The sequence below is a fragment of the Sciurus carolinensis genome, chromosome 7 (genome assembly GCF_902686445.1).
Source record: "Sciurus carolinensis chromosome 7, mSciCar1.2, whole genome shotgun sequence".
NCBI classification, from domain to species: Eukaryota; Metazoa; Chordata; class Mammalia; order Rodentia; family Sciuridae; genus Sciurus; species Sciurus carolinensis.
In genome coordinates this window covers 95151752-95168710 of record NC_062219.1, presented here as the reverse complement: position 1 = coordinate 95168710, position 16959 = coordinate 95151752, and the positions used below count along the sequence as shown (strand labels likewise).

Below are 16959 nucleotides of genomic sequence, written 5' to 3'. Positions count from 1 at the left end.
TTTTTTTATTTTTGGTACTGAGGATTGAACCCAGGGAAGCTTTGCCACTGAGCTACATTCCCAGTTCTCTTTATTTTCTTTTATTTTGAGGCAGGCCCTCACTAAGATACTTAGGAATTTGCTAAGTTGTGGAGACTGACCTCAAACTTGTGATTCTCCTACCTCAGCCTTCCAAGTCACTGGGATAATAGGCGTGTGCCTCTCTACCTGGTCTCAAAATTTTTTTTGTCATATAGATGCATTTCCACACTAAGGATTTCCTATGAAATTAACATTAAAATAAAATATTTCTAGATAATTATATGTGATAAAGACAAAAGTACAGTACTGATGTAGGACAGATGAGACTGGATACCCAAGGAATTTTCAGGAAGGTTTATTTAAGCTGCATCAGTCCAGAGTGGGTAACTAATGTTTAAAAATCTCTGGACTCCGAGTCTGGAAATTCTTTTAGATCTATACTCAATAGGGTGGTTACTTGATAGTGGAAGTGGGTGGGAACATGACAGTTACTCTTTGTCCCATATTCTTAGGCTAGACAGAGGTTTCACATGTTTTGTCTGCAAACCTGGCATTTAGAAGAAAGAGGAAGTGTCAAACCACATTGAGCTCTCTGAAGAACTCCTGTGAAACACTGCTGACACTCTTTGTAAAATCTTTCTAACAAGAGGAAAAGCTTAATTATGGTGGGGGTTCTTTTGAGTACCTGGACTGCCTCAGCATCAATACCATATTATATTACAAATATTTCTCATTTTATTTATGCATAAAGTAAATTACAAAAAGATTTTTTAAAAGCAATGCTATAACATTATCCTCATACACTTATTTGGTTGGAAAAAAATGTCAAAGGATAATTCAGAAATATATACAAAGGAAAACACAGATACTTAGGTAGATTTTCTTTCCTGGCAATTACTTGATCAAATATTAATCCTATGGAAATGTTTATGATAGAGTTTGGCAAATACTTTCTGTAAATTGCCAGATAATAAATATTTTAGGTTTCTCAAGCCACATGGTCTCCTTCATTCCTATTCACTTCAGTCATTAAGTAGAAAAGTAAACTGGGCAAGGTGGTGTACACCTGTAATTCCAGGTTGAGGCAGGAGCATCATGAGTTCAAAGCCAGCCTCAGCAATGGCAAGGCACTAAGCAACTCAGTGAGACCCTGTCTCTAAATAAAATACAAAATAGGGCTGGGATGTGGCTCTGTGGTCAAGTGCCCCTGAGTTCAATCCCCAGTTACCCCTACCAAAATAAGAAAAGTAACTTTCCATAATACATAAGTAAATGGGCATGGTTATGTTTGATTCATCTCTACTAACAGAAACTGGTATTTGGCAACTTGTGGTCCCAAGAGCTTTAGTTTGCCAACCCAGATTTAGAGATATTCCAAGATTTTGGAGGAGATATAGCTATCCCACCAGGAGTAGTAGTGACAATGTCCAGTTATGCTTGATATCTGTATCACTGATGAGAAATCTATACAAAAAGTTCAACTATGATAAAGATTACTACTACAAGAATATCTACACCTAAGTTTTTAAAAATAACTTTTAAAGAATAAAATAATAAGATAGTTTGGTACTGGGTCAAGAAAAGACATATAGATTAATAGAAAATAATAAATACTCTAGAAACTATCCATATGTGATCCACATATGTATCATCAAATGATTTGTATCCAAGTGTTAGTGTGAATCTATGGACAAGTGATAGATAGGCTTCTAAGCCCATGGCTCTGATACTATTGTATAACCATGTCTTCCTATTTCCCTTTCCTTTGCTGCTAGTAAAATTTATGATTGAGTCTAGAAAAAAGACTGCATGATATTTGTCAGCTAAGAAGCTAGGAATAATTTATTTGCTAAACAAGTAAGATAGTTGTGGAGTTTATGCTAGTATAAATTCCAAAAAAATTGAAATAATCACCATGAGGAACATTTTATGAAGCCAGCTCAAAATTAATTAAGGATTTCCTGGAAGAATTAAGAGCTCAATTGAGGGAAAAAAATATGAAACTTACTAGAATAATCCATTATTATGAGTGCTGAAAATACAGTCTGAGAATTGACAAATATGAGTCCAGGATATTAACATTTGCTCCTCCAGATCACCTTTCTGCCCTTGTCCATTTTATTCTGAAAACAATGGAGACCAACTTAGATGACTGACCTTGTTCTCCAGCTACTGAATGGATTTGACCAATAGGAAACACCATGAATAGATTAAATGGCAACAGGAGAATGAGGTTGCCTATATATCTCTGTATCTCCATTGTTCAATTTGCCTTTGACTGCCTGTGTCCTAGTCCTAAAGTCATTAGCTTTAGGAAGCTGCAAGTTTTCTTCAGGCTCTTTTCTCTGTCCCTTCAGGCCCAGTATTGATAATGGTGATTTGCCATTGTTAATCCTTCAGGTCTATACTATTCCTCCCCATTTTCCTTAAACCCTACCTATATATTTGTAAATAATCTTTCTGTTAATATTTCCTCAAAGATCTAATTGGAATGTTTTATCAATTCCCTAATGTAACCCTGACAAAGGAGTAGATGAATATATTTGGAAAAGGCCAAATTGATCTAAATTGATTAAAGGCCAATTGTGTCTAAATTGATTAGGGAGGAGTAAAACTGGAGAGACCAGGAGATTTGAATGAGGTGAAAAATCAGTCTTTGCAATTAGACGGAGGTTATGTAAAGTGGTAAGGTTATGTCCATATGGAAAACCTAGGGTTTTATTTCTTGCTAGTGTATTTGTGTCCTGATTATTTTCCAGGGGTAACTATTGGGTGAATTGTTTGAGAGGAGAAATTTTAGGGAGAACACCACATGTAAATTTATAATTAAATTTACTGGATTATTTTTAGAAACCTTATAAAAATCTCCTGATATTAAACATATCAATGATTTGGTCTTTCACTTTACTAAGTTGCAAGCCATAAATTATACACTTAAAGTGTTTTAAGTATCATGTGTTTCTTCTAAAGCAGAAATGCACTACCACACATGTATATACCAAAAAGTATAAATTTCTTATTTTTTATTATTAGTATTTCTTATTTCTTTAACTTTGCTGCCACAATTTAACACTTAAAATTCCCAAAGATAAAATGTCTTTAAATTATGAATTCCCTTTTTCTACTAATTACAGTTTTTTTAAAACTTTGTCTTTTTCTTTTTATAACCCCATGAATTTGATAGTAATTACAAGGGGAGAGGACATTAGTAATTTCAAAAGTTCTTGAAAGTGAGAAATTTAAGAAAATTGACTTGCTAATTATTCAAGATTCTGAATTCAAATTCACGTGAGTTATTATCTCCCTAAATTTTTTTGTATAATGTTATTGGTTCATAAAGGACACAAATTTAATGTGTATTGAATTATATACAATGGAAGACTCACAGATTTAAATTTTAATAAGATCACCCAATGAATTTCCCTTTATTTCTTTATTTTTCTCATTAAAAACGACCCGTCCCAAAGATAATGTTAGGAAGAATACATTATATTGTGTTCGACCTACAAAGAAGCTATTTCAAGAAATGAGAATAATAAAAGTTATTCCTAAACTTTGAAGGCCGTGTTGAAATGAATTGAACTAGTTCACTTTCCAATTGCTTGCCAGCAGTCTAGCCATCTCCCACAAACTCCTGTATTGATCTGGTAGCCTTTGTGGCAGTGCATAAAGAATAACCATCTGTGTCGGGTATAGCAGCAGGTGCCATCCCCATTGAACTGGTTGCTGCCCTGATCACAATGAGGCTGTTTAGAGCACCTGGTGACTGTGACATGCTTTCTTTTCTATAGAAAAGAAACTAATTTTTAAGTTTACTGAACAGAAACCGAGAAACTCACCAGAAATCATCAGTTGTTGAGTTGCAAGGATGGATTCCAGTGATGGTGAAGTAAGAGATCCAGTGACAGAAAGACTCTGGCCTGCAGCAGGAGATTCCTGAACACGCACACTAGGATGAAGTTCCCATTTAGACCATTCTGAAGAAGTCCTGATCTCTTCCTTTAAATCAGGTGTTGAGGTCAGATAGTCCAAATAATATGACCAATCTGGTCTAATTAGAGACATGGGTAAAGAGGTCTGTACTGGAACTGGTTCAGTTGCTGTCACTGTATAAAATCCAACACTAGGAGTTACTTCTGCAAAGTCAGGTACTGAGTCTGTATATAGCAGTCGATTGCTTTTGAGGTCATTTGAATATATGATTTCTGAATATACTTTTAAAGTTACATCAGAATACTGTTGTAAATTTAGTTCAAAATCTAGAGAGCTATCGCTTGTGTGAAGTTTGAATAATTGATGAGATACTTTACCCTCTTCCATGTCCAATAAACTGTCTTGATTTAGTGCCTCAGTGGGACCCATAGTTACACTATATTTTCCTAATCTCAATAGTTTAAAAATGTTTTCTGATACGGACAAATCATCAGTAGTCAGTTTTGAAGTCAAATCAGAATACATCAAGTCTGCAGACATAGTTTGGGAAGATATGATGGATAAACAAGTTTCATTCGGACATAAATTAACATCTAAATTACTTGATAGGGTACTGGATTCTTCCAAGGATGAAAATAAAATGGTTCTTTTTGCACTCTTTTTAGACGGAAACAAAGATGACAGTTCTGTGAATGCTACTGATGGTATTATTTCAGTGTGAGGAGAAAAAGAATGCCCAGAAGTGATAGTTTGAGTTCCCATTAGTGCATACCAGCTGGCTAATATCGCTGAGTTCATCCAGAATGTCTCATAAAAGTGGGACTGTTTGCTATGCAAAACCTGATCTGAGAATTCATGAGAGGATTTTATTTCAGTCATAGAACATGTTGCACAAGTTTGGCTTAATTCACTTAAAGAATCAGCAGCCTGTGATTTGATGTTTGTGAGTCTCTGGTTGCTAGATGCTTCAGTAATAACCCAATATTCACTGGGAATGGGGGCTTGTGTACTGAATTGGTGCAGAGTTGATGAGTTTAAGATGGCTACCTGTTTGGATGTAATTATCTTAGCAGGAAAAATGGGAGACATTGAGGGGTTCAGCAATCTCCAGTGCTTTCTTCTTGAAATTAAGGAAACAGCTGAATATTCTTCAATATCCTCTTGAGCCCTCCTAGAGACAATTGGAGGTACACTTGTGGAAGCAGTTGTGAGCAGGAATCCATGGGAGAGTAATGAGTGCCTGTTTAACTTAATATCAGCTCCTGGAATGCTACTAATTATTGAATTCATTGTGGCAGCAGAAAAGGCAACAGTCTGATAGTCCTCAAATAATGAATATGGTGTGGGAAAAATAAAATCTGTCATTAAGGAAGAGATGATAAATGGGGTCCTTGCTCCCTGATGAGGAAAAAAAAATGCTGGTGTAGTCGCTGAAGTTTGGATAGGCATATGTGATGCAGATGTTTTGCCCCAGACAATTTGTGCTGGATCATGAACACCAAATTTCAGAAATTGAGAGGAGGAAACATCTGTGGAAGAAAGAAGACTCTGTTTTACTGAAAGCTCTCTAGTGGAAATCAGTTCTTTGAGTAAATAGCTTTCAAAACTATGCCAATACTTAATGCTGCCAAACCAGTGGTTGCAACAACATCATGCTTGAAAATATCAGTCTGCATTGGAGCTTCAGAAAGGAAAAGGCAAAAAAGAAATCAGAAAAGTTAATTAAAAATGAATAACTTTAGCCCCAGGCTCAATCTTTAGCAAATTGCACTGCTACCTCACACCTATTATATGCAGACAGATTTGGCTCTGTAAATCACATTTCTTATAAAAGTGTGAGAAGAAGTTTAGTGACTTCGCAAACTGCATAACTGCAAAGTATCCTATTATTCACGTTTCATGGAAATGTCTAAATAAAACAATGATGTTACACAAAATTGACATTCTCAATCAAATGACTCCTTTGAATTACAAAACTAAAAACTAAAATTCTTTGTCACAGATAGAACTGATGAATATTTGAACTATTTGGTCAGAAATATTCAAAATATTGTTTTACTTTTTCAACAATAAAATATATTTTTTACATTTGATAACATTCTATTTTGACTTATTCTTTAAGAGAACATATATCATATAAACAAAAAAGAGGAAAAGATACCTTTCTGTTTAGAATATACAATATTCAAAAACACTTTTTCATCAACAAGAAATATCTTCTTAAGGACTGCAATTCTAACGGATTATTCTGAGTGACACTTTCTATATGGAGAGTGAATTTGGAATTTAACATGCAATCTACTTCAAATATGACATCATTTGATTTACTCTAAAATCATAGCACATATCAGTAGAGACTCCAGTTGTTAACGTACTTCAAAATAGGAAAATAAACAGTTATTTGTTTCTGAGAGTTTTTCAAGGAAATTAGTGAGAATAAATCTACATATAACAATTCAGAGGACATTAAATGAAGACATAATGAGGCAAGTAGTACAAGGTCTTTTTCAAAAAGATTTACTGATAGTTAAAACAAAATGTGCTGGAATTGGAGTCCAATTATTTACCAAAATTTACACATCAGAATAAAGATTGTTAACATCTTTTTCACTTATCCAGAAAAGTGTACTTATTAGCAAAGGACATCAATATGCTTAAAACCTAAAACAGGTCATGTAATTAAGAAGAATTCTCTACTTGGCACCCCTAAAAAAAAAAAAAAAAAATGTATCTTGGAAAAATAAAAAAAATGAAATAACTCTGAAAGTAGGTTTTCAATATGCAACTTTTTAAAACTCAAACTTCATATTTCATTTACTTCTACTTACCTTCATTGCCCAGGTAAGTATTCATTACGGTCCATATTTTTGTAGCCTTTGCAGATGGGAAGGTACTGACCAAGATCTCAGAAGCAGGCACTGTATATATTTGTTTAAAAATGACATCTGGGCTTGGAGAGGTGAGAGGTGAACTGGTGATGCTGCTTATTTCATCATCACAAAGAAGCACAGTGGAGCAGCTCTGGAAAGGATAATCACCATAATTAAATTAAACTCAAAGTTTCTTTGTTCCTAAGAGAGATTTTTTGAAGTTTATTTTCAGGTCCATTTTGCATTCTTGTAATTACATTAGATAGTGTAAATCATCACCTTTTTTTACTTAAAATTAAATCTCCTAAGTAAATTTTATCCCTATTTCAAAATTAGTTAAATCTTTCGAATTCAAGATATACTCAATTGAATGTCTAAATTTGTTCTTAGTTCCTTTAATTTCAAGCCAAAACACTTCCTAATATTTTCTTTGGGAATATGTTTTCCCCTGAGAAATTTGTACTTTTAGCAATCAATATGGATATAGGAGCTACATAATAAATTGTAAACCTTTTGCTTTAGAGGTTGTATTTAGATGAAAGCCAATAAGAATGCCATAATTATAAAAGATAATTGGAAAAATGTTTGTGGTGTTCAACCTATTTCATACTGGCTTAGAGAAGAAATTGGCTTGTATGTTTTAGTTTGACATGAGTAGTCTATTTCTGTCATTTTCTTATAAAATAATTTCCATAGAAAGCAATTGATTTTAGCACATTGCAAAGAGTAATTTCATGCATACATAAATAAACGCAAATGGATCAAGGAAATTCTCTCTAAAAAGTAGAGGTTTTGGGGAGAATGAGTACTGGGGATTGAACTCAGGGACACTCAACCACTGAGCCACATCCCCAACCCTATTTTGTATTTTATTTAGAGACAGGGTCTCACTGAGTTGCTTAGCCCCTCACTGTTGCTGAGGCTGGCTTTGAACTCTTATTCCTCTTGCCTCAGCCTCCCAAGCCTCTGGGATTACAGGTGTGTGGGAATTAAAACATAGTTATACGATTTAAAACATTTTGATCTTTAAATACAATTCCGAAGTTATTTAAAAATACAACTACATGTCTAGTTCCCAATAATAAAGCTATAACTAAAAGATTTCCCCAATTTACTGCTTTAGCCTTTGTCCAAGATTGTATTTACTTTTCACAAAACTTAGGTCTTGTTTTATATATATATATATATTTTTTTTTTTCTTTTTTGCTTCAGAGTTTGTATTCTGCATTCACTTTCAACTTATACCTGAAAGTTTCTATAAAGGTTTAAGGATTTATGATGTTAGATAATTGCTTTAGAAAAAATCTAACATGTTAAAAAAATAGTCAAGAGGGAATCTGAAAGCAATACAAGAAACAATAAGAAAAGAGAAAAAAGGAATATTATTCCATACTTTAATGACCAAAAGATTTATCCTTTCCTCAAGGCTAAGCTGTAAGTCATGGAAATATTTCATAGATTAATGAAAATACACATGAAATCAGGGTAGAGACCAGAGCGTCAGAATGACTCTGTACTAGTTTATAGTAAAAATGTGATTATTACATGGCTCATAAATGCTTGTATGGTCCTGGCCATCTCTTTTTTCTCAAATCCTAATCAGAAACCATTATTAACCACCATGAGGACTCACCACCACAGAGTTAGGGAATCAATAAAGGTCCCATGATCAACAAGCTACTCAACGATCACATGTATCCTTAACATACATTAGACCAGAACATGTAGAATTAGGTGATTCAAATGCTCAGTGGAAGGACATTTGAGTCTAGCAGTCAGGAAGTCATACTTCCTCCTTCCAGTATATACACAAATTTGTGTACTTAGTCTCAAGTGCTGTTCGTAGGATTTGCTCTCAAAATTCATTTTGTTTTCCCAATTTTAAGCTTGATACCAAATATTTTATTCTATTCTCTATTCTCCCAGTATTAGTAACAAGCAAATCATCAAATACATTTATTTTTAACCTTATGATCCTCCACGCAGATTTTAATAATTTGACCTCTTTTCTCTCTCTCCATGTATGTTTATATGTACATATCTATATATGTGTGTATGTACATATATACATATATGCATATATAAATACATATTATGTGTTTTAATATATTAATTGGATATCATTATGAATATGGGATACATATTTTATGTTAATACATTTATGTATGATACATACATCCTAACGCCTGCAAAGCAATTTACCCTAAAGAAATTCCTCTATTCTTCTTTATTAAATCTCAAACTGTGTAGGAAAGCTTACTACACATTCACTCAATCTATTATTATTATTATTATTATTATTATTATTATTATTATTTTGGTGTTGCAGGGAATTGAACCCAGGACCTTGTGCGTGTAGAACAAGAACTCTACCGACTGAGTCATATCCCCAGCCCCTACACTAAACCTATTTCCTTCCTTTGGACTGCAAGCATCAGTTGTTTTGTGTGTATGTATAACTGTGTGAGTCCTAACCAATGGTCATGAAGTATGCCACTTTCTGATAGATTCATAAAATTCTGTGGTGTGTGATCCTCCAGACTCTTCTCATATATAGTGACACACAAAGTCCTGTATTAAACATGGCAAAGCAATAGGAAGTAGCCTTGGTGCCTAAAATATCTCACTGAAAGAAACTGGAATCAGAGACCTTCATTTGGAGTTCATATGAATAAAGAATAAATTTCTATTGTATTCAACTACTGAAGTTTTGAAAGTTATTGTGATCACAGCTGTCATTGCCCTAATAGACCAACTTTTACCTCATCTGCCCTTTCTGATCACATTCTCCGTTACCTAAAATGAAAATAAGTTGAGCCAAAACACCTCAAAATGATAGCACATTTCTTCTTGTGTAATCACTTGATTGCACATGAAGCATTTAAGAGTTCTAAGTATTTAGCTTTGTTTTAACTCATAAACCTTTAATTTGATACTTCTATTTCTTAACTTCATGGTTACTATAGTTTACTAACTTTTTCGATGTAACTCTCATTCCTTCATAAATGCACCTTGCAAACAGGTATTTAGTGCCTGATTGAAATAGCATAATGAGGTGCTGATATTTATTGAGAACTTAATAGGTTTCAGGATGATTATAGATATTTCTACAAAATGTCACAACTTAAAAATTATCTTTCTGAATCTATATTTGAGGAAAAGCATGCAGAAATGTCTTTTGAATCAGAGTTTTATGAGAATCTGATCACCTGCTTTCTCATGGACTTGGGTAGCCCTGCATGTCTTCACTTAGTATTTAGTGATGAATATACAAGTGGCAGTGATGGTCATAAGTGACTATCAATTTCCAGAGGGAACTGGTCAACTGGATAGATAAAATTTTTCACATTTTATAGCTTAACTTTAGAAAAGGAATCAAAATTTTAAATTAGTTTGTTGGAACAACAACAAAATGGGCAACTAAAGAGGAAAAGGTGGAAGTGACATCTTAGACATGGCCAAGAACCAGATAATGCAGGCTGCTGTTTATTTGTCAGTTGTTTAAATTGGAATTAATTCTAAGACATGGGACGCCATTAGAATATATAGAGCAAGAAAGTGATGTGGTATAATTTACATAATAAAAAATCATTACAGAAACGTGTTCTTAAAGGAGATTGGTGTGGTTGGAAGAATGAAAGCTGGTATATTGATTGGAAGCTTACAGTGATCTAGGAAATAGGTGAATAAAAACCATCTGGGAGTGGACATAGTGGATAGATAGTGTGCAGAAAGGTTTCATTCAAGAGGTATTTGGAAGGCAGAGACCATAATACATGTTGAAGGACTAGAACCATGAGGTGAGAATAAAACTAATGAATGATTCCTAAGTTTTTATTTCAATGGATGGGATGACTAATGAAGCCATTTACTAATTTAAAGATCAGTAAAGGCCAGTTATAGATTGAGGGTATATCAGGATTTCTTAATAAATACATTAAATTTGAGAAGCATATTAGCTTCCAGTAACAAGTTAAAAATATGAGTCTCTCCTGAGGCAGAATAATCCTTAAATCATTTCGATGAAGTAAGAAGTATGATTTAAAGAAAACCTGCATTAACTTATAGAACTTTTTGCTAATTCTCTGATCATATAGAGAGAAAATGGCAGAGCCAAGATTCCAACCAACCAGTGAGAATTCATGACCCATGCTCACAACCACTAAACTTCCTTTTGGTCTCCTGGATCATCTCCAAGATTTTCTTTGAACAGTTCTATTCTACACTTGCTTATTTTAGAGAACAAAAATGAAATAAGCTTCTACTCTAACAGTTTAACAAACAACTAACAATTAGATTTAATCATCACCAACCAAGTAAATAGTGTTTATTACCTCAATGGGTTCACATTCTAGGGGAGTATTATTTTGCATTCTATTGAAATAACATTTAAAGATATAATCATATGCCTCATTCTTATTTTCTAGTGAAAATATGAATATGTAATATAGAAAATGTTTGTAATTAATTTAAAATCTATACTATGGTAATTTAACCTATGCTTCTCAGAACTGGAAGGATATATTTGTAGAGTTTATTAAACTAATTGGCAGCTTGAAATTTATAACACTATCAAAATATGCAGTATTGTTTATACATAGAAGTGCCTACCTAATTTGTGTGGGCCAGTGCAGAATGAAAACAGGGAGCCCCTTATTGAAAAACGATTAAGTATTTCAGTTCAATGACAACAGAACAGCAAGTTAAGAGGCTATTCGTGTGACTGTGTGTGCATGTGTGTGCCCATGCATGCACAGGGAACAGGTAGATCTTAAGGGGAAGGTTCTGTGCAACTTAGGTCACACACCTATGATGCCAGTCTGCTTATTAATACTACTTTGTGTTATATAACACTAATCTACCACTTTGCTCTTTGAAATATTTTTCAGGATGGGTATTTTTCTTCTTAAAATAAAAATCCATTTGAAAATTAGAAGAAACATTTCCAATATCAGTATGCTAAGTTCATGGAATGGTTTTCACTGCCGAATTATAAAGAAAAATTCAAGCACAGGGAGCAATATAAAGTAACTCAACAAATCGGTTTCTAAGTATAGGCTTAATTTCTCCATCAATTACAGTTCCAGACAGTAACAAACTCTTCATAGGTGTGCACCACAGTGAAATTTTCAATTTATGCTTATTGGAATTATCATATATTTTAGGAAAGATTTAGGGAAGTTCTTTTAAATAATTTCTGATTTTTGGCAAATTTTACATCGTTTACCTCATTTTTAATTCTATGAATAGTGCATAAATTTACTGCATAAAATTCTCAAGCCACAAGTTACAAATCACTATCCAGTTATAATACCAACACCAACAATTTCCATCCAGTTAACTTAGTTATCCCAAAACGTGTTCTTAGGAAAAGATGGAAAAATTATAACTTTAAATTTTATTCCCATCCTGTCTGGGATAGGTATAACTTTAAGAATTTTTAAGATTTCCTGCCCATTCCCAGGTACAAGTTCTGCATAACACGTAATATCAAAAATATGATGGATTTTTCTTCCATGACTAAGTTACGATATGCTGTCTAGTACAGTTGGCTTTAAAATGGGTGATTATCAGCATGGGACTAATCTATTTAAAAACAGGTTTTTCTTGCTAGTCATAGAAGAAAAAACCCATAGAGCTGAAGTACAAGAAGAATTTATTAGCTTTTAGTTTAAAGAGAGGGGGCACAAATGCAAGGGATTTTGATAGCCTCTCGGAGTGGACAGCAGTCTCCACCAGACAGCCAGCAAGGCAACAGTGGAACTCAGACCTAGAATCCACCTCAAAGAACTGAATTCTGTCTGGGTGAGGTGGTACATTTCTGTAATGCCAGCAACTCTGGAGACTGAGTCAGGAGAATTGCAAGTTCAAGGCTAGCCTCAGTAACTTAGAGAAATCCTCAGCAACTTAGCAAGACCATGCAACAAACTAAAAAATTTAAAAAAGAACTGGATATGTAACTTAATGATAAAGCACCCCTGAGTTCAGTCTCCACTACAAAACAAAACAACAACAACAACAAAAAAAAAAAAGAACCCTGAATTTTGAAGAAAACAGAAATGGAACTGGAGGGGAAGGTGGGGGAGGACACCGCACATGCATGTGAGCGCACACACACGCACACAGAATTTCCAAATGAGAGTCAAGTTTCATTGACACACTGACTTCTGTCTTGGGATACCCTGATCATAGAAGCCAGCCATGCAGTATCTGACTTATGATCTAGAATTATGATCTAATAAATGTATGTTGTTTCAAGATGCTGAATTTGTAGAAATTTATTATGCATAAAAAGATATGCATTGTCTCCTCAACCTCACCATAGTAAACAGCAAGTAACTGAGTCCTTTACAGTTCCAGAGACAATACTAATCAAGCAAAGCAGTGGTTAGGAATCTTATCAACAAGATGTGGTGACCTCTTTAATTTTTGTTGAAGTAAGCCACGGGCCTTCGTACCCTCAGACCGTGTTTCACTATCACCCTGTTCTGCCTTGTATCATGTTGGAGAAGACCTCATCCATGAAGGCAGCTTCTACCAGTGGGAGGCACTAGTGCCACAGTGAGGATACAAGGAAGGGAAAACTCAAGCATCCTTAAAACTGAAATTCGGACTTCCCCAATCAGCATTTTCTCTTCTTCCCTCTTCTGGAAGAAGATATGGTTGATGACTAACAATTTCCTGGAACATGATGCTTCTGCTACTGCTGCTGCTGCTCCTCCTCTGCCTGGTCCTCCTTTCCTCTTTCTTTTCTCCTTCTCTCTCTCTCTCTCTGTCTCTATCATCTCTATTTCTATCTATCTCTATTTCTATCTCTATCTCTATCTCTATCTCTATCTCTATCTCTCTATCTTTACCTCATTCCTATGGAACGTTTGAAACAGCTCCTTAAGGGTTGCATCTGTAACAGTAGCATACTGTTTTATTTAAATCCTACATTGTCCACAGTATTCTGTCGTGAATGTGTTAACTAGCCCTTCCTGAGGGAGGATGGTGATTCAATTTTTGTCTAAGAACATGACAGCATATGAACAAAAGGCTACAAAATATTTGTAAGTATGTAGGTCAATCATGGACTCAAATCTGTAGTTTTTCTTTCTCAAATAAAGTTCAAGCTGAGCAATAAAATCTTAGCAATGAACAAAACTTATAGGTCTGGGCTGGGGAGTTAGCTCAGTTGGTAGAGTGCTTACCTTGCAAGCATAAGGCCCTGGGTTCAATTCCCAGCACCACAAAAAAAAAAAAAAAAAAAAAAAAAAGCAACCTTATGGGTCCATAATTCCATGAATTTATAAAAAGTTGTAAGAACTTACATTTACCAAGCCCTGAAAGAAAACGGATGCCAACCAAGAATTTTATACCCAGCAAAACTTACCTTCAAATTTGACGATGAAATAAGATCCTTCCATGATAAACAAAAGCTAAAGGAATTTACAAAAAGAAAGCCAGCATTACAGAACATTCTTAGCAAAATATTCCATGAGGAAGAGATGAAAAACAACGATGCAAATCAGCAACAGGAGGCGCTAGCCTAAAGGAATAGCCAAATAAAGGAGAAACCAAATCATGTCAAAAACAAATATGAGTCAATTGACTGGGAATACAAATCATATCACAATAATAACCCTGAATGTTAATGGCCTGAACTCATCAATCAAAAGACACAGACTGGCAGATGGATTAAAAAGAAAAATCCAAAAATATGCTGCCTGCAAGAGACTCATCTCATAGAAAGAGACACCCATAGACTAAAGGTGAAAGGATGGGGAAAAACATACCATGCACACGGACACAGCAAAAAAGCTGGAGTATCCATCCTCATCTCAGATAATGTGGACTTCAAACCAAAACTAATCAGAAGGGATAAAGAAGGACATTACATGCTGCTTAAGGGAAGCATAAATCAGCAAGACATAACAATCATAAATATCTATGCCCCGAACATTGGCTCATCCACGTACGTCAAACAAATCCTTCTCAATTCCAGAAATCAAATAGACCACAACACAATCATACTAGGCGATTTTAACACACCTCTCTCACCACTGGATAGATCGTCCAAACAAAAATTGAATAAAGAAACTATAGATCTCAACAACACAATCAGCAATTTAGACTTAACGGATATATATAGAATATACCATCCAACAAAGAACGAATACACTTTCTTCTCAACAGCGCATGGATCCTTCTCTAAAATAGACCATATTTAATGCCACAAAGCTACTGTTAGCAAATACAAGAAGATAGAGATACTACCTTGTACTCTATCAGATCATAATGGATTGAAATTAGAAATAAATGACAGAATAAAAAACAGAAACTTCTCCAATACTTGGAGACTAAATAATACACTATTATACGATGAATGGATAACAGAAGACATGAGGAGGGAAATAAAAAAATTCTTAGAAGTAAACGAGAACAAAGACACATATCAAAATCTCTGGGACACTATGAAAGCAGTACTTAGAGGAAGATTTATTTCATGGGGTGCATTCAAAAAAAGAAGTAGAAATCAACAAATAAACGACTTAACACTACAGCTCAAAGCGCTAGAAAAAGAAGAGCAGACCAATACCAAAAGTAGTAGAAGACAGGAAATAGTTAAAATCAGAGCCGAAATCAACGAAATCGAAACAAAAGAAACAATCGGAAAAATTAACAAAATAAATAGTTGGTTCTTTGAAAAAATAAATAAAATTGATAAACCCTTAGCCACACTAACAAGAGAAAGAGGGAGAAAACTCAAATTACTAAAATTCGGAATGAACAAGGAAACATCACAACAGACACGAGTGAAATACAAAACATAATTAGAAGCTATTTCGAAAATCTATACTCCAACAAAACAGAAAACCTCGAAGACATCAACAAATTTCTAGAGACATATGAATTACCTAAACTGAACGAGGAGGACATACACAACCTAAATAAACCAATTTCAAGCAATGAAATAGAAGAGGTCATCAAAAGCCTACCAACAAAGAAAAGTCCAGGACCAGATGGGTTCTCAGCCGAGTTCTACAAAACCTTTAAAGAAGAGCTCATTCCAATACTCCTCAAACTATTCCATGAAATAGAAGAGGAGGGAACCCTCCCAAACTCGTTCTATGAAGCCAATATCACCCTGATACCTAAACCAGACAGAGACACATCGAGGAAGGAAAATTTCAGACCAATATCCTTAATGAACATCGATGCAAAAATTCTCAACAAAATTTTAGCAAATCGCATACAAATATATATTAAAAAGATAGTGCACCACGATCAAGTGGGTTTTATCCCAGGGATGCAAGGTTGGTTCAACATTCGGAAATCAATAAATGTCATTCACCATATCAACAGACTTAAAGTTAAGAATCACATGATTATTTCAATAGATGCAGAAAAAGTATTCGATAAAATACAGCATCCCTTCATGCTCAAAACACTAGAAAAAATTGGGGTAGTGGGAACATTCCTAAACATTATAAAGGCAATCTACGCTAAGCCCATGGCTAATATCATTCTAAATGGTGAAAAACTGAAAGCGTTCCCCCTAAAAACTGGAACAAGGCAGGGATGCCCTCTTTCACCACTTCTATTCAACATCGTCCTTGAGACTCTAGCCAGAGCAATCAGACAAACCAAAGAAATTAAAGGGATACGAATAGGAAAAGAAGAACTCAAACTATCCCTGTTCGCTGATGACATGATTATATATTTAGAGGAACCTAAAGAAAACTTTTAGAACTCATAAGTGAATTCAGTAAAGTAGCAGGTTACAAGATCAATGCTCATAAATCCAATGCATTTGTATACATAAGTGATGAATCTTCAGAAAGAGAAGTTAGGAAAACTACCCCATTCCACAATAGCATCGAAAAAAATAAAATACTTGGGAATCAATCTCACAAAAGAGGTGAAAGACCTCCTCAGTGAGAACTACAGAACACTAAAGAAAGAAATTCAAGAAAACCTTAGAAGATGGAAAGATCTCTTATGTTCCTGGATAGGCAGAAGTAATATTGTCAAAATGGCTATACTACCTAAAGTGCTATACAGATTCAATGCAATTCCAATTAAAATCCCAATGATGTACCTTGCAGAAATAGAGCAAGCAATTATGAAATTCATCTGGAAGAATAAAAAA

The 16959-nt window shown here is 34.5% G+C and overlaps 1 protein-coding gene across 1 annotated transcript in view; it reads right to left on the bottom strand.

The window, feature by feature from the left end:
- Eys (eyes shut homolog) overlaps positions 1–16959 on the bottom strand; it is a 1705088-nt gene that overhangs the window by 781088 nt on the left and 907041 nt on the right. The window contains 3 exon segments of the mRNA XM_047559194.1: positions 3861–5564; positions 5567–5635; positions 6783–6975. Coding sequence (XP_047415150.1) covers positions 3861–5564; positions 5567–5635; positions 6783–6975 — 1966 coding nt within the window.